General features: G+C 46.1%; 5 protein-coding genes across 15 annotated transcripts in view; 2 read left to right on the forward strand and 3 right to left on the reverse strand.

The window, feature by feature from the left end:
* LOC310745971 (uncharacterized protein) overlaps positions 1-13,097 on the reverse strand; it is a 105,968-nt gene extending 92,871 nt beyond the window's left edge. For 3 of the 5 annotated variants that reach the window (XM_083579391.1, XM_083579392.1, XM_083579397.1), the window contains exons 1-2: positions 12,837-12,944; positions 11,175-11,679 (exon numbers count right to left, since the gene is read on the reverse strand). In XM_083579391.1, the coding sequence (XP_083435517.1) occupies positions 11,175-11,588 (414 nt within the window). In that variant the 5' untranslated portion in view covers positions 11,589-11,679; positions 12,837-12,944. Of the gene's footprint in view, positions 1-11,174; positions 11,680-12,372; positions 12,668-12,836 lie in introns of all 5 variants that reach the window. The other 2 variants (XM_083579396.1, XM_083579380.1) reach the window with 2 other exon arrangements.
* The window catches only part of LOC310746011 (uncharacterized protein), a 104,746-nt gene that overhangs the window by 66,346 nt on the left and 16,004 nt on the right, over positions 1-22,396 (forward strand). For 2 of the 6 annotated variants that reach the window (XR_014540469.1, XM_083579561.1), the window contains exons 1-4: positions 20,359-20,628; positions 20,753-21,260; positions 21,431-21,512; positions 22,020-22,102. The exons of 2 other annotated variants lie outside the window; for them this stretch is intronic. Coding sequence is in view for 3 of the 4 variants with exons in the window: in XM_083579561.1 (XP_083435687.1) it covers positions 20,844-21,260; positions 21,431-21,512; positions 22,020-22,102 (582 nt within the window). In the remaining variant the exon portion in view is untranslated. Of the gene's footprint in view, positions 1-20,358; positions 20,629-20,752; positions 21,261-21,430; positions 21,513-22,019; positions 22,103-22,396 lie in introns of those variants that run through there. 2 more of the 6 variants (XM_083579563.1, XM_083579564.1) reach the window with 2 other exon arrangements.
* LOC310745974 (uncharacterized protein) overlaps positions 1-22,396 on the reverse strand; it is a 618,230-nt gene that overhangs the window by 12,464 nt on the left and 583,370 nt on the right. The gene's annotated exons all lie outside the window — the stretch shown is intronic.
* On the reverse strand, positions 186-3,797 carry LOC310746135 (uncharacterized protein). The gene is made up of 2 exons (XM_083579919.1): positions 2,876-3,797; positions 186-2,295 (listed from the first exon to the last, which is right to left on the reverse strand). The coding sequence occupies exons 1-2, from the start codon at positions 2,907-2,909 to the stop codon at positions 1,049-1,051; spliced, it is 1,281 nt and encodes a 426-aa protein (XP_083436045.1). The 5' UTR covers positions 2,910-3,797; the 3' UTR covers positions 186-1,048.
* Positions 13,132-17,331, forward strand: LOC310746104 (uncharacterized protein). Of its 2 annotated transcripts, none has more exons than XM_083579834.1 (6): positions 13,132-13,293; positions 14,198-14,705; positions 14,876-14,957; positions 15,461-15,543; positions 15,672-15,798; positions 16,212-17,331. In XM_083579834.1, the coding sequence occupies exons 2-6, from the start codon at positions 14,289-14,291 to the stop codon at positions 17,045-17,047; spliced, it is 1,545 nt and encodes a 514-aa protein (XP_083435960.1). In that variant the 5' UTR covers positions 13,132-13,293; positions 14,198-14,288; the 3' UTR covers positions 17,048-17,331. The 2 variants fall into 2 exon arrangements, with proteins under 2 accessions (XP_083435960.1, XP_083435959.1); XM_083579833.1 differs by having other exon boundaries at positions 13,138-14,073.

The raw sequence follows: 22,396 nt of genomic DNA on the forward strand, positions 1-22,396 counted from the left end.
ATACACCAACAAAGAAAAAGAATTAGTGAGGTTGGACAATAGAGAAACATGAATTGAGTTTAATAGATCCTTGGCACTTGATTTATCCTACTGTGGTAATAATTTACCTCTATGCCACTGGCCCTTGCCCAGGTGAGGAAACAAACCTTTAAATAACGACGAAACCAAGAGAGCAAACAAAAATGTCCTGTTGGGACTTGGTTTATTAAAACTATTGGACAATAGGGCAGTTTTGCCAGCTAGAAAAGACTGTCCCCAAAGGAACATGTGAACAAAGGTTTTATAGGGTTTTATACAAATAGCTGCTATACATCACAAAACAACACTGCATACATCAAAAGAGGTCACAGGTAAAGGAGTGTAAAAGTTCTGGCTGGACTCTGTTTTCAGCTCCCCTTATTTATCTTGGGGAACCCCAACCCTTAGGTTTCAGCTTTTGCACTTGGCCTCCAGTTGCCTTCATTAAGGGGCAAATCGTCCTTCCATGTCCCTGGAACACTTCAAGGAGCCGCTTGCTTAGCACTCCAGTACTAATGCAAAACCTCCCTCCTTGGCTGGGCATTTGTGCCTTTCTAGTAATGCAAATACACCTCCCACGATCCAGGGTCAGATCGGAATGGAATGCAGTGTAGATGTGTGGCATGAGAGATTTGAAAAATGTAGGAATGTAAGAATCAAATCACTCATAGATACACTGATACGTAATCCCATAAACACATGAAAGAACTAAAGCAAAATCTATATAATATGAAAAATTATTTAACTCTGCTAACAGAGAATATTGATTTTTCTCACATGTGCACAAGAATTTCTTTAGGTTTGATTGTGAAGGACTGTGAGATTGGCCCTCTCATTGAACTTCTTTCCACGTTCTCAGCACTGTTGTGGCTTCTCCCATGAATGAATTGTTAGATTGGAAGTGAGATGGGGGCTCAGACTGAAGCTTTCTCTACATTCCAACTAGTGATATGGTTTCTGCCCTGTACTAATTTTTTGATGGAAAGTGAGACTCCTCTTGGAATTGAAGCTGTTTCCATGTTCTAAGGATTTAAAATGGTTCCTCCCTACTATGAGTCCTTTCATGTGAAGTGAGACTTCTCTTACGACTGAAGCTGTCTCCACATTCCAAGCACTGATATATTTTCTCCCCTGTATGAATTCTTTGATGCGAAGTGAGATTGGCCCTGTCACTAAAGCGCCTTCCACATTCCAAGCAAGGATATGGTTTCTCCCCTGTATGGATTCTTTGATGGGAAAGGAGATGGTGGCTGTGACTGAAGGTTTTTCCACATTCCAAGCACTCATACGGTTTCTCCCCTGTATGGATCCTTTGATGCGAAGCTAGATTGTTGCTCTGACTGAAGCTCTTTCCGCACTGCAAGCACTGATATGGCTTCTCCCCCGTATGAATTCTTTGATGCGAAGTGAGATTTGCCCTGTCACTAAAGCTCTTTCCACATTTGGAACAGGGATACGGTTTCTCCCCTGTATGAATTCTTTGATGGGAAGTGAGATGGGCACTTTGACGGAAGCTCTTTCCACATTCCAAGCAATAAAATAGTTCCTCCTTTGTATGAATTTTTTGAGGGGCTGTGCGATTGGACATCACTGTGAAGTTTCGTCCCCATCCTAAGCACTGATGTGGTTTCCCTTCTATATGAATTCTCTGATGGGAAGTGAGATGGGCACTCTGACTGAAGCTCTTTCCACATTCCAAACACTTATAGGGTTTCCCCTCCATATGAATTATTTGATGGGAAGTGAGATGAGCCCTTTTACTGAAGGTCTTCCCACATTCTGAGCACTGATATGGTTTCTCCCCTGTATGAATTCTTTGATGGGATGTGAGATGGGCACTCTGAGTGAAGCTCTTTCCACATTCCATGCACTGATACGGTTTCTCCCTGATATGATTTTTTTGATGGGCTGTGAGATTTGACTTCACACTAAAGCTCTTTCCACATTCTGAGCACTGATGTGGTTTCTCCCCTGTATGAATTCTTTCGTGGGAAGTGAGATGGGCACTCTGAGTGAAGCTCTTTCCACATTCCATGCACTGATATGGTTTCTCCCCTCTATGAATTCTTTGATGGGAAGTCAGACTATCCTTCCGACTAAAGTTCTTTCTACATTCCAAGCACTGATAGGGTTTCCCCCCAAAGGGATTTATTTGATGGGAAATGGAAATAAAGTGCTGACTGAAGCTCTCTCCATGCTCCAAATGTTTATATGGCTTCTGCACTGTGTGGATTTTATCACGGTCCCTCTTGTTCTTAATTTCCATTTCACCACTACCTGCAACAAAAATAGACACAGATTAGAGCCTTAGGTCTTGGTCTTTCCAGTTCTTAATTTCCAATTCATCACCACGTGGAACGGATAGAGAAATGGATTACAGCCAGATTACAGGAAAAAATAGAGCTCAAATTATTGAACAATGCTAATTAACACTTGTGATACAGGAAGAACTGAAGGGAATTAGGAAGTCTCACTACAGGGATCACCACATTTGTTGAAAGGCATTAGCTAACATATTTATGGGAACCTGAGGTTTGAAAATCTTGGCTCTTTTCCGGAGTGGACTTTGCTTGGCCCAGTCATGGATTCAACACCAATTTCCAATGTCAGTCATCTCTTTAGTCAACTGAAATTGGACAGAAGCAAAATAATAATAATAATAATGATAAACCTGACAGAAACTACCACCACTTTCCTAACCAGCCCAGCCCAGTCATTTTAATCTTACTATCTTCTATAATGTTTAAAAAAGCAAAACTGGAGGGGGGGGGGAGTTTCCAAATCGCCACTGCTGGGGGTTACGCTCTTGAGCTCCATCAGAATATTGGAGATGATATGATCTGACAGGGAGCCTTACCAAGAGAGGCCACAATCCCACGATTCTCCTCCATGACTTCTTTATGCAGAGCTCTCTGGTCAGGATCCAGCAAGGCCCACTCCTCGTCTGTGAAATGGACAGTGACATCTTCAAAGCAGACTGGACCCTAAAATAAAAAGAGAAACGTCCTCTTCTTAGACAGCACGGCTGTGTTGTTTTAAGGGGGTTGTTTGGCTGCTTCTTCTAACCACTTAATGGAATTATTTTATTGTGTACTTTAATGATGAGTATTTTAACGATTAGATTAGGGACGTGGGTGGCGCTGTGGTTTAAACCACTGTGCTGCTTGGACTTGCTGATTGGAAGGTCGCGGTTCGAATCCCCGTGATGGGGTGAGCTCCCGTTGTTTGGTCCCTGCTCCTGCCAACCTAGCAGTTCGAAAACACATCAAAGTGCAAGTAGATAAATAGGTACCGGTCTGGCGGGAAGGTCAACGGCGTTTCCGTGTGCTGCTCTGGTTCGCCAGAAACAGCTTAGTCATGCTGGCCACATGACCCGGAAGCTGCAGACAAACGCCGGCTCCCTCGACCAATAAAGCGAAATGAGCGCCGCAACCCCAGAGTCGTTCGCGACTGGACTTAACTGTCAGGGGTACCTTTACCTATTTTAACAATGGGTACTATTTTTGATGTAAATGGATGCAACTCTGCATAGTGTTCTTCAACTCATGCTGCCTCTGTAAGCGTTCATTTGCCAGATGGAAGGACCTCCCCTTCCTCTCCCTGTGCACTGTTCAGCGAGCAGGGGACCCTGTTGCTGCTCTATTGCCAACCTCAAAGGGGGCATCGGAAGGAAACCACATCGTGCACCTGCTGGGGCTGTTTAGGTGAACCCTGGTCAATGTTTTGGATACTTTGTCAACTGCTTAGAAGCCTATTTTAGCATTTAACAATCAATATAGAAATTATTTTTTTTTTTTTTTTTTTAAATAATTTTTATTACGTTTCTTTTCATAATTTTGACAATTCAATACAATACAGAAAAACCCAAATACAAGAAACAATTTTTGATTTTTTTAACAAAAAAGAAAACCATTGGACTTCCCCACACCTTCCAGATCTGCGTTCTTTGTAGTAGCAATATCAGCAATTTGTTACCTTATTTCAAACCTTGTTGGAACTTTCCATTATTATGTACCCATATTCAGTATATTGTATCTTAACTTTGTTACCTTTTAAAATAAACATAAAATGTTTGATTCACATTGACTTCTTTTCTCATTTGTCATTAATTTTACCATTTGCTTAATCATATTTGCTAAAGCGTAACCTTTCCAAAAACATGCACTGTCTTAAAGTTCATACAGCTTATAGTATTTTTGCAAATAGTCTTTAAATTTTTTCCAATCCGCCTCGACTGATTCTTCATCCAAATCTCGGATTCTGCCGGTCATTTCAGCTAGTTCCATATAGTCCATCAACTGCGTCTGCCATTCCTCCAACGTGGGTAAATCTTGTGTCTTCCAATTCTTTGCGATGAGTATTCTTGCTGCTGTGGTAGCATACATAAACAAAGTTCTATCTTTCTTTGACACTTTCTGGTCTACCATGCCCAGCAGGAAGGCCTCTGGTTTCTTGGGAAAGGTATACTTAAATACCTTTTTCAGTTCATTGTAAATCATTTCCCAGAAGGCCTTCACTTTTGGGCAGGTCCACCAGAGATGAAAAAATGTCCCTTCTGCCTCCTTACATTTCCAACATTTGTTATCAGACAGGTGATATATCTTAGCTAGCTTGACTGGGGTCATGTACCACCGGTATAACATTTTCATAATATTTTCTTTCAGGGCACTACATGCCGTGAATTTTATCCCGTTGTTCCATAACCTTTCCCAGTCTTCAAACATAATGTTATGTCCGACATCCTGTGCCCATTTTATCATGGCAGATTTAACTGTCTCATCCTGTGTATTCCACTTAAGCAGCAAGTTGTACATTCTCGATAATACCTTAGTTTTTGGTTCTAACAATTCTGTCTCCAATTTCGATTTTTCCACTTGGAAACCAACTTTTTTATCCAATTTAAAAACCTCTTGAATTTGAGCATAGTGTAACCAATCTCGCACCTTATTTTTTAGTTTATCCTTACTCTGTAGTTTCCAGTTGTCTCCAATTTTTTCGATTATTTCCCAATATTTCGGCCAATAGGCCTCCATATTGGGTCTTTTTCGAGCCTTGGCCTCCACTGGTGATAGCCACCTCGGGGTTTTACTCTCTAATAAGTCCTTATATTTCATCCAGACTGCAAAAATTGATTTTCTGACAATATGATTTTTGAACAGTTTATGAACCTTAACCTTGTCGTACCATAGATATGCATGCCAACCAAAAGCATTATCAAACCCTTCCAGATCCAGGACATCAGTGTTTTCTAACAAAAACCAATCTTTCAACCAGCAGAAGGCTGCAGATTCATAATATAACCTCAAGTCCGGCAGGGCAAACCCTCCTCTTTCTTTCGAGTCAGTTAGTATTTTAAACTTTATTCGAGGCTTTTTGCCCTGCCAGACAAACCCAGATATATCCTTCTGCCATTTTCCAAAACATTCCACTCTGTCCACGATCTGTAGGGTCCGAAACAAAAATAACATTTTCGGCAATACATTCATCTTTATAGCTGCTATTCGACCCAACAAGGAAAGTTTCAATCTTGACCAAATTTCTAAGTCCTTCTTAATTTCCGACCAACATTTTTCATAATTGTCTTTAAATAAGTTCAAATTTTTGGAAGACAAATAGATCCCTAGGTATTTCACCTTTTTAACCACATTTAATTCTGTTTCTCTCTGAAACCCCTCTGTTTCTGTAGATGTCAAGTTTTTGGCCAAAACCTTAGTCTTTTGTTTGTTCAACTTAAATCCTGCAACCCGACCAAACTCATGAATAAGTTCTAAAACTCTTTTTGTACTGGGTTCTGGCTCCTGTAATGTCAAAACTAAGTCATCTGCAAAAGCTTTCAGTTTATATTGTTTCACTCCGACCTCTATCCCTTGTACCAACCGGTCCTCCCTAATCATGTTCAATAGCACCTCCAGGACTGAAATGAATAAAAGAGGGGATAGAGGGCACCCTTGTCGTGTCCCTTTTTCAATTTTAAATTCCTCCGTCACCACATTGTTCACTATTAATTTAGCTTTCTGTTCTGAATAGATTGCTTCTATTCCATTTTCAAACCCCCGTCCCACTCCCATCCCTTCCAAATTTTTCTTCATAAACTTCCAAGATATATTATCAAATGCTTTCTCCGCATCAATGAAGATTAAAACCGCCCTTGTGTTCCTATTGGTTTGCAATAGTTCCAAAATGTCAATGATGTTTCTGGTATTTCCATATAAATGTCTACCAGGGAGAAAGCCAGCTTGGTCCTTGTGAATTACTTCATTTAAGACCTTTTTAAGTCTGCTTGCTAAAATGTCTGCAAATATTTTGTAATCCACATTCAGGAGTGAGATGGGACGGTAGTTCTTAAGCTGGGTCTTTTCAGATTCTAGCTTGGGTATCAATGTGATGAATGCTTCTTTCCACGTTTCCGGTGCCCTCTTCCCCTCCATGATCTGGTTGCATACCTCCATCAAAGGCTGTGTCAAGTAGTCCTTCAAAGTCTTGTAGTATTTGGAGGTAAGCCCATCCGGGCCTGGAGATTTGCCAAGTTGCATATTCTGAATGGCACCTTCAATTTCCTGTTGAGTTATTTTACAATTCAAGATTGATCTTTTATCTTGGGTTATTTTTGGTAGTCCATTTATCCTTAAAAATTGATCTATCTCCAACTCTTTCTGAGGCCCTTGTGCATAAAGTTCTTTGAAGTATCTGTGGAAGCACTTCCTGATTTCTTCTGGTTTCTGAACCATTCTTCCTTCAATCTCTAGATTTGTCACTGTATTTAACTTTTGTCTTTTTTTCAGCTGCCAAGCTAGCAGCTTTCCACATTTGTTTGCTGATTCAAACGATCTTTGCTTCATCTGTTTGATTTTCCATTCGATCTCTTGATTTATCAGTTTAGAGTATTGTGCTTGATGGAATTTGATTTCTCTCAGCACTTCCTTTGACTTGGGATTGGTTCTCAGTTTCTTCTCACCTTGATATATTTTCTCCAATATTTTATCCTTCTTTCCATTCCAGAGCTTTTTCTTGATTGTATTTTGTTGTATCAGAAACCCTCTCATAACGGCTTTACTTGCGTCCCAGATCATTCTTTTTTCAACTGTAGTGTTCAGGTTGATTTCAAAATAGTCCTTTAACGTTTTTTGGGCCTTTTTCACAATCTCTTGATCTCTTAATAAGGTGTCATTCATTCTCCATCTGAAGGAACCGGTTTGGGTAAGTCTAAGTTCTAGTTTCAAAGCATTGTGGTCGGAGCATGTTTTTGGGCAGATTTCCACCTTTCTAGTCTTGGGTGCCAGCCCTCTAGATGTCCAGATTTGGTCGATCCTTGTCCATGACAGGTGGGCCTCAGAGAAGAAAGTTCCTTCTTTACCTAGGGGGTCTTTTGTCCTCCATATATCAATCAGATCCAAATTGTCAATCAGTTCAAAGAAAGTTTTAGGCAGTCTGCCATCTGATGTTAAGTTTTGATTTTGAGACTTATCCATATGTGTAGATACCACTCCATTCATGTCTCCCATCATTATGATGTTGTTGTAGTCCATATAGTCCAACATGGTCTCATGCAGCTTCTTAAAAAATTCTGATTTCCCGTCATTTGGCGCATATATTCCTAATATCAAAATTTTTTCTCCTTGTGTCTGGATTTCAATCGCCAAGATTCTTCCTTGCTCATCTTTAAATACAAATTTTGGTGCCAGGCTCTCCTTGGCATATATCACCACGCCTCTTTTCTTAACCTTGTCTGATGAAATAAATTCTTGGCCTAGTCTTTTGTTAACTAAGACTTTTCTGTGAAGCCTGGTCACATGGGTTTCTTGTAAACAAATAATGTCCAATTGTTCTTTCTTCAATATGTGAAATATTTTCCTTCTTTTTTCCGGAGAATTTCCGCCATTTATATTCCAACTAAGTAGCTGCAGAGACATCCTGTACTGTTTTGTTACACCTAGAGTGGTGTATCTTCTGGTCCCGAGGGTGTAGGGCCTGCTCCGCCTCCAGGCGGAATCCCAGCTTGTGGTAGAGGACAAAGTGCTGCTGCTTCTTTTTGGAGATCTTCACCGTGATCGTGCAGGAACTTTTGTAAATCCTCTGGTGTTTTTATCTTTACCTTCTTCTGCTTGTAAGTAAATGATAACCCTTGTGGAAACTCCCACCTATAACGAATTGTGTTGATTCTCAGCAGTCTTGCCAGTTCTGAATAAGTGGTTCTCAAGTCCAATAACTGTTTTGGGATGTCTCGGTAAATTTCCACCCTTTTATCTTGTATCACCAATGTATTTGCGAAATGTAGGCCTAATATTTTGTCTCTCTCTTCCCTTGATCTCAAAATTATCAAACAATCTCTGGGTCTGTCCTTCCTTACCAATCTTCCCAGCCGAAAAGCTGACACTATTTTAAAGTCAGTTTCTTCCTTAATGCCCCAGAATTTTGAAAATTCTGTTGTCAAAAATCCAATTAAATCTTCTTGTTCAATTTCTGGGATTGCTCTTAATCTGAGGTTATTCTCACGATTTTTCAATTCCACCATCGAGAGGTAGGCTTGTTGTTCACCAATTTGTTTATGCAAAGGTTTAACTTCACCTCTAACTTCCTCGACCTCTTTTCTAGCTGCCGTTGCAATTTGAACAGCTTCCCCAGCCAAATTACGGTTTTCTTGTGTAGCTCCTTGCAATTTTTCAATTGCTTGTGTATGCTGGGAAACCTGATCTGTCAATTTCTGGATCGAAGATGTAGCTTGGTCAATTTTTGATGATTGGTTGTCAACCTTTTGATTTAAAGCTGCCAACTGCTCCAAAATTTGTTTCAGAACTCCCTCAGATGCTCCTGCTGCCATATCTTCCTCTGCTGGAATTTTAGACTTTTCGGCTTCTGCCTTTTGTACGCCCAGCACAGCTGGAACTGATGATCTGCGTCCCTGAGTCAAAGTTGTTTGTACAAGCTGTGCCTGCTTTTTTTCCTTTTCCTTCTCCTTAGCTTCCTTGGCTTTGGCTGCTCTTGTCTTTCCTGTACCACTCATCAGTCAATGTTCAAGGTCAAATTGTTATTGTCCCATGGGAAAGACAGATCCAATTTAAAAACAATCCAGTGAGAGAGAGTAAACATAAAAAGCTGTTCCCAGGCCTTATATTCCCAAAATCCTCTAGGGGGAGTACCACCAAAGTTTCAAAAAGAAGAAGGCAACTTTTCCGCCATTAAAGTCCCCTGTATGTTAAAAAACAGAAATGCAATAGTCCCAAATGGTAATAAACAAGTCCTGCAGAGTACTTTAAACTTTTAACAAAGTTTCAAAGAGGTGCCTACAATTTGTATCCAGTCCAGCTTGTTAAAGCTCAAAAGCTCAAGGGTATCCATACGTCTGTAAAAGTTTGTAACAATTTGTAACAGTTCCGCAGTTAAACAGTTTCCCCTCCAGCAGCCCGACGATTTGGAATTTAGCTTTGAATGATCTTACTGGGGAGGATCGCTCCAATTTTCCTTTTAAAAAATTGCTCACAAATAAGTCTATCTTTTCTCGTTAACAGTCACTTCTGAAAGTGCATGAAAGTCCCTCTTTAAAACATCCCTTTTCAGCCGCTTTTCGCTTCTCTGATCCCTTGCTTTGATCTTGTAAGCAGCTCCGGGAGGCGGACTTCCTTTTTAACGTCTCCCGGTTACAGCCAAAATTTTTTTCAAGAATTTACTGCCGAATTTAACGTCCTTACTCACGGGTTTGTTGTTTCAGTCGAATCTTTAAAGGAAGAAAGGTCGGCGCTCATCTGCAACAGCTGCGCGGCTTCACTCCCGCAGAAAGAGCGATGAACTCACAGCACCGCTACCCCTCTTTCACTCCGGAGCCCCTTACGGGGTTCCTTTCGCGATTTCGGGGTCGCTCCAGGTGCCCGCCGAGTCCCACGGCCACGAGCTCACTCTGCTCGTGGTTTTTCTTGATGGGTCGTCGCTGTGCCGCAGCGAAACGACCCTTTCCTGCGGAGCCCCTCTTCAGACTAGAAGAGGACCGCCATTACAGTTTCGCGCCGCCTCCGGAAGTCATCAATATAGAAATTAAACTGCAACTACTGATAAATAGGGACGCAGGTGGCGCTGTGGGTTAAACCACAGAGCCTAGGACTTGCCGATCAGAAGGTCAGCGATTCGAATCCCCGCGACGGGGTGAGCTCCCGTCACTCGGTCCCTGCTCCTGCCAACCTAGCAGTTCAAAAACATGTCAAAGTGCAAGTAGATAAATAGGTACCGCTCCGGCGGGAAGGTAAACGGCGTTTCCGTGCGCTGCTCTGGTTCGCCAGAAGCGGCTTAGTCATGCTGGCCACATGACCCGGAAGCTGTACGCCAGCTCTCTCGGCCAGTAAAGCGAGATGAGCGCCACAACCCCAGAGTCGGCCACGACTGGACCTAATGGTCAGGTGTCCCTTTACCTTTACTGATAAACAATGCTAGCAATATTCAAAAGCCTAGTTAAGAGGAGGTGGCTGTTCATTACTCTCAGGGAGATTCGCTCAGCCCCAGAGGCATCCTGGCTGCCCCACCCCTCAGCCTCTTTCCCCACAATGCTCCTTCCTGCTACCTGATCTGGTTCCATAGCTGCTGCTTCCCTTCCACCACCATTAAAAGATGGATGAGGAGGTCTTTCAACCACCGTTCTGACACCTGCAAGAGACAAAGGTAAACAAGAAGCCAGGAGTGCATGCTTCTGTTAGAGGTGAAGCTATGCAGCTGTAACTGCAGATGGTTCATGCATTTGGACATTTGGACACATTTCATATTTTAGCTATGTCAAAATACGTCCCCCCTCCTTTGGGCTCTTGGCCTCAAATGTCTCTCCAAAAAGACGAAAAAAAAACACACATTAGTTACAAAATACACACAATGTTATCAAAGAGATGGAAAAACTAATTTCTTCTTACTCAGTGGCCTCTCTTCAGTCATCAATGGAATCCTCTCCGCCTCAAAGTGATTGGCGCTCATTTCTGGAAATGGATAGTTTCCCTGAAATAGCAACAAAGATTAAAACAGGAAATTGGAAGAATGCCTAGAAGTGGAATGGCAGAGGCAAAACCTTTTGGGGCATCAGAGATAATTCATTGGAAGCTTAAAAAAAAAAAGTAGAGCTATTTTGGATACTCTCCTTCCTGTTCAGAGCCCCTTGGGAATATCCAGAGGAAAGTCTCTCTCACCTGCTGCTCTGCCTGCTTCCTCTCCTCTGCCTGACTCAGGAGGAATCCTTCAGCCAGGGCCACCGCCTGGGAACTGGTCTCCGCTCCACATTCCCTCACCCAGCTCTCCATCTCCAGTGGAAGGACAGCCAGGAACTGCTCCAAGATCACCAGGTCCAGCATCTCAGCTTTCGTGTGCCTTTCTGGCTTCAGCCACTGATGATCAAAGTGGTAGAATCGACCACAAACCTCTCGGGGTCCATCAGTCTCCTGGTGGCACAACTGCCTGAACTGCTGGCTCTGCACATCTGAGTGGAGAGTGTCCTCCTCACCCAGGATCTTCTGCACTGAGTTTTCCCATAATCCCCCACTGCTCCCCATTTCCTTGGCATGGCCTCTTCCAGCTTCAGGGCCAGCAGAGTCTGGCTCATCCATCTGGGATCTTAAGAAGCCTCCAAGAGATCAGAAGGAATCCTTTGGTCTTCTGCCAAGTTCTGTCTGTCCAAATCAGAAGTGATACCAAATTCTACAAAGCAAAGAAAGAGATCCCCTGAGCAAGTGCAGATGAGTCTTGCTTGGAACCTGGGTAAAAATTCTACCACAGCCCAGACACAATGCCCCCCTTTTTTTGGGAAAGGAAGAAGGAGTAGAACCCATTTTTTTTAGTATAATCCAAAATCAAAACCACTAGAATGCCTATATTACCCAAATCCACTTGAAAAAACATGTAAACGTAATAGGTGAAACAGGGGAATATCCAGGAATTGCATTTTGTACATACTGGGCTTGGTGGTTAACTGAGTAAGCTACATTTTAATATCACGATATTGGCTTTGATGTTATGAGAAGCTGTATCTAATTTTGAGAGTTTCTAGTAAATAACTTTACAATTGTTATTACACAGCCTATTACGTTTATGTGTTTTTTGTGTGTGTTTTCAGTCAACAAATCAAGTCATGACTGAGTATAATTTGCACACCAGGCCAGAGTGGGGGTCCTAATCCTGGGGTCCTCTAGGGTTGCTCTCTCCCCCTCCCCCACTTCAGTCCACATTTCTTTCCTGCTTCATTTTCTAGCACTGGGAATCGACAATGTATTCAAGAAAAACTACAGGGTTGGGGAGCCCTTTTCTTTGCTCTTAGGGCCAGATCCAACCCCCCGAGAGCCAAGTGGGTGATGCCAAAGATTAGCCCTGAAAAGTGAGTAAAGTAGGACTCACCTCCTTTCTGCAAGTTGTTTTAAGCTGTTTTTGATATTGGGTTTTAATGTGGTTTTCTGCCCTGGAATCTAGGGTCAAGGGCAGGTAATTAATGATGACGATGCTACATGACTTAACCCCCACACAGACAGATATGCCTGAGGGTCCTCTGGGGTCCAACATGGGCACTTGAGGCTCAGGGGGCCTCGGTGACTAGGAGTGACCAGTTCCAGTTCCGGCCAGCTGAGCAGCAGCAGTAGCACAGAGATGCCAGGCTCAGATGGGATTATTGCAGTGCCCTGTAGGTGGGCATTTTCTTCACAAAAAAAGAGAGTTTGCCCGTCGCCTTCTCCCCATTGCAGCCTCACTGGGGGGGGGGTCCCCCATGCATGAGCTGAACAGCCCCCTTCGCCTACACCCCACCTGCAGCCCTGGGACCCCCTTCTCCCCACTGCACCCTAAGGGGGGAGAGAGAGGACACTCACCAGGTCCCAGGAGGCGCCCCCCAGGCAGAAGGGGCTGTCAAAATATGCAGGGGGGCACTGGGGAGGGAGGGGCTTTTGCACTGGAGGACTTCTCCCCTCTTTCATCTCCTCTCCTCTCTAGGAATCCAGCCCCGTTGCTTTTAACCCTTGGCAAGCCGAGCACCCGAGCTCACGCCTCTTTTCTCGTCTCTCTGCAAAGCAAGCGCCCAGGAGGAAAGCAGCCCATTGCGCACACTCAATAAAACCTCTCTGGGCGGGGCTCCTCCCTGATTCTTCATTTCCGCTTTGCAAGGGTTGCCGGGACCTGAGCTGGGCTCCGAGAGAGTAGAGGAAAGGAAGGAGGGGGTGGGACCAGGTCCTGGCCCCCCCCCCAGCAAAGGCCCCTCCCCTCCCCCGTCATTTCCTGCAAGCGGGGGGGGGGGGGGAGGTTTCGCCTGCCTCTCGCCCCCGGGATGCGGTGAGCCTCCTCTCCCCCCCCTTGGGAGAAAGGGGTCCCAGGGCTGCAGCGGGGGGGGGGTCAGGGAGAGGAGGGTCCTGCCCCCCTCCTTCCTCTCTGCACAGCCAGGGAGGGGGCGAGCTGGCCAGGGTGGTCTTTCCGCTTTAGGGAAAGATGGGCAGAGATTGCAGCCAGGAGGAGTTTGGGTCCTGGAAACACCTGTCTCTGGGGTCAGAGGCCTTGGGAAAGAGGGGCGGGTGCCAGGGGGGCCTCGGAGGGGAGGGTATTCCCCAGCCCAGGAACTCCCACCAGGATGCCCTTTCTGGGGCTGCCCTGCCCCCCAAAATACAAGAGGACCCCCCTCTGCCAGCCTCCCCACCCCAGAGGGTCTGTAGGGAAGGCGGCGGTTCTTGAGGTATGGGGGGGTCTAGGTGAACCCTCATGGGAGCCCCTTCAATAGAATGGACAACCAATGCAGCTCTTTTAAAACCAGAACACAGTGGTACCTCACAGGCGCTTCAGGTTACAGACTCTGCTAACCCAGAAATAGTACCTCGGGTTAAGAACTTTGCTTCAGGGTGAGAACAGAAATCGTGCTCTGGCGGCACATCAGCAGCAGGAGGCCCCATTAGCTAAAATGGTGCTTCAGGTTAAGAACAGTTTCAGGAGGTCCGGAACAAATTAAGTACTTAACCCCAGGTACCACTGTATTGGGATGTTTAGCTGGTGATATACTGTATTACGATGTTGAAAACCAGGCATCGTCCGGCCCTAAAAAAGATGCCAGACTCATTAGAAAAGGTACTTAATGATGCCGTCAATATTATTTTTTAAAAAACACCTTGAACTTTGAATTATAGGATTTTAATAAAATAAGAATGATAATATTATCAATTTTATACAAGAAAGACGTATTCCTTTGTAGGATTTGCTAGCCGCTTTAATAAGGACAGACAGAACTTAGCAGAAGGCCAAGGGGTTCCTTCCGATATCTTGGGGGCTTCCTGAGAACACAGATGGATGAGCAAGACTCAGCCGGCCCTGAAGCAGGAAGGGGCCATGCCATCAACACTGGGAGCAGTGAGGGATTCTGGGAAAGCTCTGTGAAGAAGATCCTGGGTGAGGAGGACAGCCTCCACTCTGATATGAAGAGCCAGCGGTTCAGGCAGTTCTGCTACCAGGAGGCCAAAGGACCCCGAGAGATTTGCAGCCGACTCCACCACCTTTGCCATCAGTGGCTGAAGCCAGAAAGGCACACGAAAGCCGAGATGCTGGACCTGGTGATCTTGGAGCAGTTCCTGGCTGTCCTTCCTCCAGAGATCGAGAGCTGGGTGAGGGAATGTGGAGCGGAGACCAGTTCCCAGGCGGTGGCCCTGGCCGAAGGATTCCTCCTGAGTCAGGCAGAGGAGAGGAAGCAGGCAGAGAGAAAGCAGGTGAGAGAGACTTTCCTCTGGATATTCCCAAGGGGCTCTGAACAGGAGGGAGAGTATCCTGAAATCCTCTACTAAGCTTTTGGAAAACATCCCCAAATGGTTTTCCCTTTGCCATTCCTTTTCTAATATTTCTCTCCATCCTCTGTTCTGAATCCTTGTTGCTCTTTCAGGGAAAGATTATCTTTGCAGAAATGGGCCTGGATTCCTCTGAGGCAGAGAGGCCTCCGTTGGTCAGGAGAGAGAGGCCGCTGGGTAAGGAGGAAGGAGCTTTTTCTCCCTTTGGTTGCATTTTATGGATTTAGGAACTAATCTGTGGGTTCCTTTCATCTTTTGCGGGAAGACACTTGGGGCCAAGAGAAGGCCCACTGCCTGGTTCTCTGTAGCTGTACTTCTCGCAGTGAGGGAACTGCCAGAAGGCCCATGGAGCTGGACCTCAGCATCCGGCTGAACGATTGGTGTGGAGACGCTCCTTCAGGTCTACTGGGCTGAGGCTGTTTAGGGCTTCAAAGGTCAATACCAACATGTTGAATTGTTCTCGGAAACATACTAGGAGCCAGTGTAGGTCTTTCAGGACCAGTGTTATATGGTCCCAGCAGCTGCTCCCAGTCACCAGTCTGGTAGCCTCCTTCTGGCTTAGTTTCTGAGTCACCTTCAGAGGTACCCGCGCATAGAGCGCACCATCTGTAATTAGAGGTGCACTGCTTCACCTCGAAAAAAAGAATGTGCTAATGGCCACTTCCCTTTGTCTCTCGCAGGTGACAGAATGATGCTGCCAAGACCTCTTCTTCCATCTTTGCATGGAGGCAGAGGAGAAACATCAGCTCTGGAACCAGATCAGGTAGGGAGAAGGAGCATTGCGGGCAAAGAGGCTATGAGATGGGGCAGCTAGGCAGAAAATAACAGAGCAATGTGTAGTAGATAATCTGTATATTGTCTAAGAAGGGGACCTTTCACTTTTTATTTTAGGGTCTGGTGTGCTTTGAAGATGTAGCTGTTCATTTCACAGACGAGGAATGGGCGTTGCTGGATCCTGACCAGAGAGCTCTGCATAAAGAAGTCATGGAGGAGAATGGTGGGATCATGAACTCTCTCAGTAAGGCTCCCTGTTGGATCATGATATCTCTTTGGGAATTTAAGATCCCTTGGGAAGAATCTGGGAGAGGAGGAGACAGGGCCTTCAGTCCCCACAACTGGCTCGTAGGGGCCAGACCCAGAGGGAAGTATTGCTGTCCTCACTAGGCCTGACACTTCTGAGCAGCCTGTTGCTTCTCATAAGGAGTTAACTTCACTTACTCCGTGTGATTTATTGCTGCCCCACTCCTGACACTCAGGTTCCCATACATATGTTCATTAATGGCTGTCAACAAAAGCAGTGAAGCCTGCTGTAAGGCCTTACTTTTAATTGCCTTCAGTTCTTCCTGTGTCCCAAGCATTAATTAGCAAAGTTCAATAACTGAGGGCTGCGTTTCTCCCTGAGGCTGTGATCCGTTTCTTTCTTTGTTGCAGATGGTGATGAATCAGAGATTATGAACCAGGGAGACCATGACCATGTCTATGCCATGGCGAAGCCATGTAAATATTCTGAGTGTAGAGAGAACTTTAGTCAAAGCTCCCATTCCACTTCCCTCCGAAGAAATCCATTGGGGAAGAAATCCTATCAATGCTTGGAATGTGCGAAGAGCTTCAGTTGGAAAGAGAGTCTCACTTCCCATCAAAGAATTCATACACGGGGAAAACCATATCAGTGCTTGGAATGTGAGAAGAGTTTCAGTCGGAAGTTCAATCTCACAATCCATCAAATAAGTCATACAGGGGAGAAACCCTATCAGTGCTTGGAATGTGGGAAGAGCTTTACCCAGAAAAAGGATTTCACTTCCCATCAAAGAATTCATACAGGGGAGAAACCATTTCAGTGCTTTGAATGTGGAAAGAGTTTCACCTGGAAGAAAAGTCTCACTTCCCATCAAAGAATTCATACAGAGGAGAAACCATATCAGTGTTTGGAATGTGGGAAGAGGTTCTGTCGGAGTGCCCATCTCACTACCCATCAAATAAGTCATACAGGGGAGAAACCATATCAGTGCTTGCAATGTGGGAAGAGCTTCAGTCGGAAGTTCAATCTCACAGTCCATGAAAGAATTCATACAGGAGAGAAACCATATCAGTGCATGAAATGTGAACAGAGTTTCACCTGGAAGGAAGGTCTCACTTCCCATCAAAGGATTCATACAGGGGAGAAACCATATCAGTGCTTGGAATGTGGAAAGAGGTTCACCAGGAAGTTCTATCTCATAGTCCATGAAAGAATTCATACAGGAGAAAAACCATATCAATGCTTGTAATGTGGACAGAGCTTTGGTCAGAAGACCAGTCTCATAGGCCATCAAAGATGTCACAGTGGGGAGAAACCAGACAATGGCTGTCTATGAATTTAATTTTCAGAGACTTTGATTAATATGTTAAACGCGGACCCCGAGTTCCACTTCTGAAGGCCTTCTGCCAGTTCCCTGATTGTGGGAAGTGAGGTTACATGGAACAAGGCAGGGGGCCTTTTTGATAGTGTCACCCGCCTTGTGGATCTCCCTCTTGTTAGATGTTAAGAAAATAAACAACTATCTGACTTTAAGATAGGGAAGTTTTTAATGTTTGTTAGTTTTACTGTGGTTTCTTGAATTGTTAGAAATAATAATAATAATAATAATAATAATAATAATAATAATAATAATGGCTTTATAGGTCAAAACTAGCACTTTGAATTGGGTGTGGAAGCTAATTGGCGTCCAGTTCAGTTGGGCCAGGATCCTTAATGCCCGTCAAAACAGGTCGTAAGCACTGTAATAAGTAGAGGTCCCTCTCCTTAGGACAGACAGAACTGGGCAGAAGACAAAAGGGATTCCTTCCTTCTGATCTCTTGGAGGCTTCTTGAGAGCCCAGGGGGATGAGCCAGACTCAGCTGGCCCACAAGCAGGAAGAGGCCATGCCATCCAAACTGGGAGCTGTGGGGGGTTGATTCCGGGCCGTGTCTAGCCCTCCTAGAAGGGAAGTGACCCCGCCAAATGTGATGGCAACTGAGGGATTTCTGTGAGATGAATCTGCCTGTTTGCTCCTGCCTTTTGGTGCTTTTGGTCAAGGAAGGAATTTAGAACTGTGGTTGACTGAGTACAATTTTCACACCAGGCTGAGGGGGGGTTCTAACCCTGGGGTCCTCAAGAGCTGCTCTCCCTCCTACCCCAGGAAAGAGCCCCCATCACCTTGGAGTGGCCCCCATGTGCCCAGGCCATTAGACCATTTCAGGTCTCAGGTGTCCAGCATTACTCTGGCAACTTCACCTTCAGTGAGTAAGAGCATCCCCAAATCCCCTTCCTGGGTCTCAGATAGCTTCACGGAGAGCTGATTTACACTCTGCTGCTAAAACATCCTGCCATTTGTTCCACTTTCAGGGTCAGGTAAGGAGAGATGCAATGCAGCGCAAGAGGGGGGAGATTCACAAATGCAGAACACTCAGAAACCATGCCTAATACATTCGAAAAGGTTAATGACAGTTAAAGTGGAGCATTATTGAGACAGCAAAGTCTGCTTCGTTGCTTCCCTCCCGGCCACCAGGAAGGCTCCATGATGAACCCTCACCAGTCTCGCTTGCATTCGACCATAATTTTCCTCCACTCCAGCCGTCTCCCAGCTTGTTTCCTCGCGCTAACCAGGTCTAAGTCTGCACTGCAGAAGAAGCCTTTTCTTTTCTCGGTCCTCCATCTTCCTTATTTATTTATTGCGTGAGTCAGGTTTCCGTTTTCACTGTTTGTGTATTTTTATGTGTCTATTCAGCCAGTCCTCAGGGCACCCCCAGGGAGGAGGATCGTGGCCTTGAGGGCATGGGGCCAATGGAGCTCGTTCTGTCGGGGCTCACTTGTGGGGCGATGGCTGTGCCGGTGGGCAGGCTGCCCCACTTGGCTCTGTCAGGGTGTGCGCCAATAATTCAAGCTACAGCAATCGTCTTCTGTTGTGATGCTGAGTTCCAACGCTCCGATGTTCTTCAGTTAGAAGGAAAGTTTTCCTCACCATCCACCACTCCTTCATCCGACATGGTTTTCGCCAGACTTTGACACATGTACACCCGTTCAGACATGCAGCCTCTCAGGTGTCCAAATGATCTTCTGAGACTGACCAGAAAGCCCTGCTGCTAACTCTTGGAAGTCTCCCCACCCAAGGAATCCAACCCCTGCTGGGAAGGGAGGGAACCTTGGGAGGGATGGGGGAGAAAGAGGCAGCCCCCCCCAGTGCTGAGAGACCCTCTTCCCACCAGCTGTAATTAACCGAGGTCCCTGGCAAAAAGGACAGATTATTAAAGCGCACTTGGAGGGTGTCTCCTAGCAGCTCTCAACATCCTTAAGAAAGCACAGATCCCAGGATTCTTAGGAATCTAAAGTGGGTTGATCCTGCTTTGCAGATGCAGAGCAGGTGGGGACCTGGGAGTGTGTGTTGTCTTTTTCCTTCCTTTTTGGAATTCTGGTTTATTGGGTTTTATAAACAAGGATCATAGGAGGAAGAAAGGATACAAATAAATAGACTGAGTGTTCTCTTGTCATCTGTGCATCACAAAAACCGCACAGTAAGTTTATGGTAATATCTACAACACCTGGATCATTATTAGTGTACGAGTTCTTGGTTCATGAATTGGTTTAATCAAAACCAGAAAAGGGGGAGACCGGAGAGAGCAGAGTTCACAGGTAACAGTCCACATTTCCTGGCCAAATGCCTAGTCAGGATGGTGTTTCCCCAAAATCGCCCACTGCTCCCCGTGTTGATGGCATGGCCTCCTCCCTCCAGGGCCAGCTGAGTCCTGCTCATCCATCTGGGCTCTCAGGAAGCCCCCAAGGGATGGGAAGGGACCCCTTGTCCTCTGCCAACTTCTGTCCCCCCCCCCGCAAAAGAAAACCTCTCTGGGGCTCCTCCCTGATTCTTCATTTCCGCTTTGCAAGGGTTGCCGGGACCTGAGCTGGGCTCCGAGAGAGTAGAGGAAAGGAAGGAGGGGGTGGGACCAGGTCCTGGCCCCCCCCCCAGCAAAGGCCCCTCCCCTCCCCCGTCATTTCCTGCAAGCGGGGGGGGGGGGGAGGTTTCGCCTGCCTCTCGCCCCCGGCATGCGGTGAGCCTCCTCTCCCCCCCCTTGGGAGAAAGGGGTCCCAGGGCTGCAGCGGGGGGGGGGGGGTCAGGGAGAGGAGGGTCCTGCCCCCCTCCTTCCTCTCTGCACAGCCAGGGAGGGGGCGAGCTGGCCAGGGTGGTCTTTCCGCTTTAGGGAAAGATGGGCAGAGATTGCAGCCAGGAGGAGTTTGGGTCCTGGAAACACCTGTCTCTGGGGTCAGAGGCCTTGGGAAAGAGGGGCGGGTGCCAGGGGGGCCTCGGAGGGGAGGGTATTCCCCAGCCCAGGAACTCCCACCAGGATGCCCTTTCTGGGGCTGCCCTGCCCCCCAAAATACAAGAGGACCCCCCTCTGCCAGCCTCCCCACCCCAGAGGGTCTGTAGGGAAGGCGGCGGTTCTTGAGGTATGGGGGGGTCTAGGTGAACCCTCATGGGAGCCCCTTCAATAGAATGGACAACCAATGCAGCTCTTTTAAAACCAGAACACAGTGGTACCTCACAGGCGCTTCAGGTTACAGACTCTGCTAACCCAGAAATAGTACCTCGGGTTAAGAACTTTGCTTCAGGGTGAGAACAGAAATCGTGCTCTGGCGGCACATCAGCAGCAGGAGGCCCCATTAGCTAAAATGGTGCTTCAGGTTAAGAACAGTTTCAGGAGGTCCGGAACAAATTAAGTACTTAACCCCAGGTACCACTGTATTGGGATGTTTAGCTGGTGATATACTGTATTACGATGTTGAAAACCAGGCATCGTCCGGCCCTAAAAAAGATGCCAGACTCATTAGAAAAGGTACTTAATGATGCCGTCAATATTATTTTTTAAAAAACACCTTGAACTTTGAATTATAGGATTTTAATAAAATAAGAATGATAATATTATCAATTTTATACAAGAAAGACGTATTCCTTTGTAGGATTTGCTAGCCGCTTTAATAAGGACAGACAGAACTTAGCAGAAGGCCAAGGGGTTCCTTCCGATATCTTGGGGGCTTCCTGAGAACACAGATGGATGAGCAAGACTCAGCCGGCCCTGAAGCAGGAAGGGGCCATGCCATCAACACTGGGAGCAGTGAGGGATTCTGGGAAAGCTCTGTGAAGAAGATCCTGGGTGAGGAGGACAGCCTCCACTCTGATATGAAGAGCCAGCGGTTCAGGCAGTTCTGCTACCAGGAGGCCAAAGGACCCCGAGAGATTTGCAGCCGACTCCACCACCTTTGCCATCAGTGGCTGAAGCCAGAAAGGCACACGAAAGCCGAGATGCTGGACCTGGTGATCTTGGAGCAGTTCCTGGCTGTCCTTCCTCCAGAGATCGAGAGCTGGGTGAGGGAATGTGGAGCGGAGACCAGTTCCCAGGCGGTGGCCCTGGCCGAAGGATTCCTCCTGAGTCAGGCAGAGGAGAGGAAGCAGGCAGAGAGAAAGCAGGTGAGAGAGACTTTCCTCTGGATATTCCCAAGGGGCTCTGAACAGGAGGGAGAGTATCCTGAAATCCTCTACTAAGCTTTTGGAAAACATCCCCAAATGGTTTTCCCTTTGCCATTCCTTTTCTAATATTTCTCTCCATCCTCTGTTCTGAATCCTTGTTGCTCTTTCAGGGAAAGATTATCTTTGCAGAAATGGGCCTGGATTCCTCTGAGGCAGAGAGGCCTCCGTTGGTCAGGAGAGAGAGGCCGCTGGGTAAGGAGGAAGGAGCTCTTTCTCCCTTTGGTTGCATTTTATGGATTTAGGAACTAATCTGTGGGTTCCTTTCATCTTTTGCGGGAAGACACTTGGGGCCAAGAGAAGGCCCACTGCCTGGTTCTCTGTAGCTGTACTCCTCGCAGTGAGGGAACTGCCAGAAGGCCCTTGGAGCTGGACCTCAGCATCCGGCTGAACGATTGGTGTGGAGACGCTCCTTCAGGTCTACTGGGCTGAGGCTGTTTAGGGCTTCAAAGGTCAATACCAACATATTGAACTGTGCTTGGAAACATACTAGGAGCCAGTGTAGGTCTTTCAGGACCAGTGATATATGGTCCCAGCAGCTGCTCCCAGTCACCAGTCTGGTAGCCTCCTTCTGGCTTAGTTTCTGAGTCACCTTCAGAGGTACCCGCGCATAGAGCGCCCCATCTGTAGTTAGAGGTGCACTGCTTCACCTCGAAGAAAAGAATGTGCTAATGGCGTGCCACTTCCTCTTGTCTCTCACAGGTGACAGAATGATGCCAGGGATACCTCCTCATCCATCTTTGCATGGAGGCAGAGGAGAAGCAGCAACTCTGGAACCAGATCAGGTAGGGAGAAGGAGCATTGCGGGTAAAGCGGCTCCTGCTCTTGACTTCTGTCAAAACTGCCCTATATAGAGGCTTAAAATGCCAAGCAGAAAGATTATGTGCTGAGAATGATGAACAACCACCTTACCTAAACTAACATTTTCTTATTTATTTATTTATTTATTTACCATTTAATGCTAAAATATGCTTCTAAACAGTTGAGAAACCATAAAAAACTGTGGCCAGAATTTACATCACATGTCCCATCTATTGCACTATAGGGCTTTTCCCCTCCAGAGCAGTAGAGGTGGAAAG

This window comes from Podarcis filfolensis, assembly GCF_964270895.1.
Source record: "Podarcis filfolensis genome assembly, chromosome: 12".
NCBI lineage: Eukaryota > Metazoa > Chordata > Lepidosauria > Squamata > Lacertidae > Podarcis > Podarcis filfolensis.

Coding starts and splice junctions, on each gene's coding strand:
- LOC310746104 (XM_083579834.1), top strand. CDS start 14,289: ATGGATGAGCAAGACTCAGCCGGCCCTGAAGCAGGAAGGGGCCATGCC. Junction 14,706..14,875: donor AGCAGGCAGAGAGAAAGCAG/GTGAGAGAGACT, acceptor TTGCTCTTTCAG/GGAAAGATTATCTTTGCAGA. Junction 15,544..15,671: donor CAGCTCTGGAACCAGATCAG/GTAGGGAGAAGG, acceptor TTTTTATTTTAG/GGTCTGGTGTGCTTTGAAGA.
- LOC310746135 (XM_083579919.1), bottom strand. CDS start 2,909: ATGGAGGAGAATCGTGGGATTGTGGCCTCTCTTG. Junction 2,296..2,875: donor TGGGATTGTGGCCTCTCTTG/GTAAGGCTCCCT, acceptor TTTTTGTTGCAG/GTAGTGGTGAAATGGAAATT.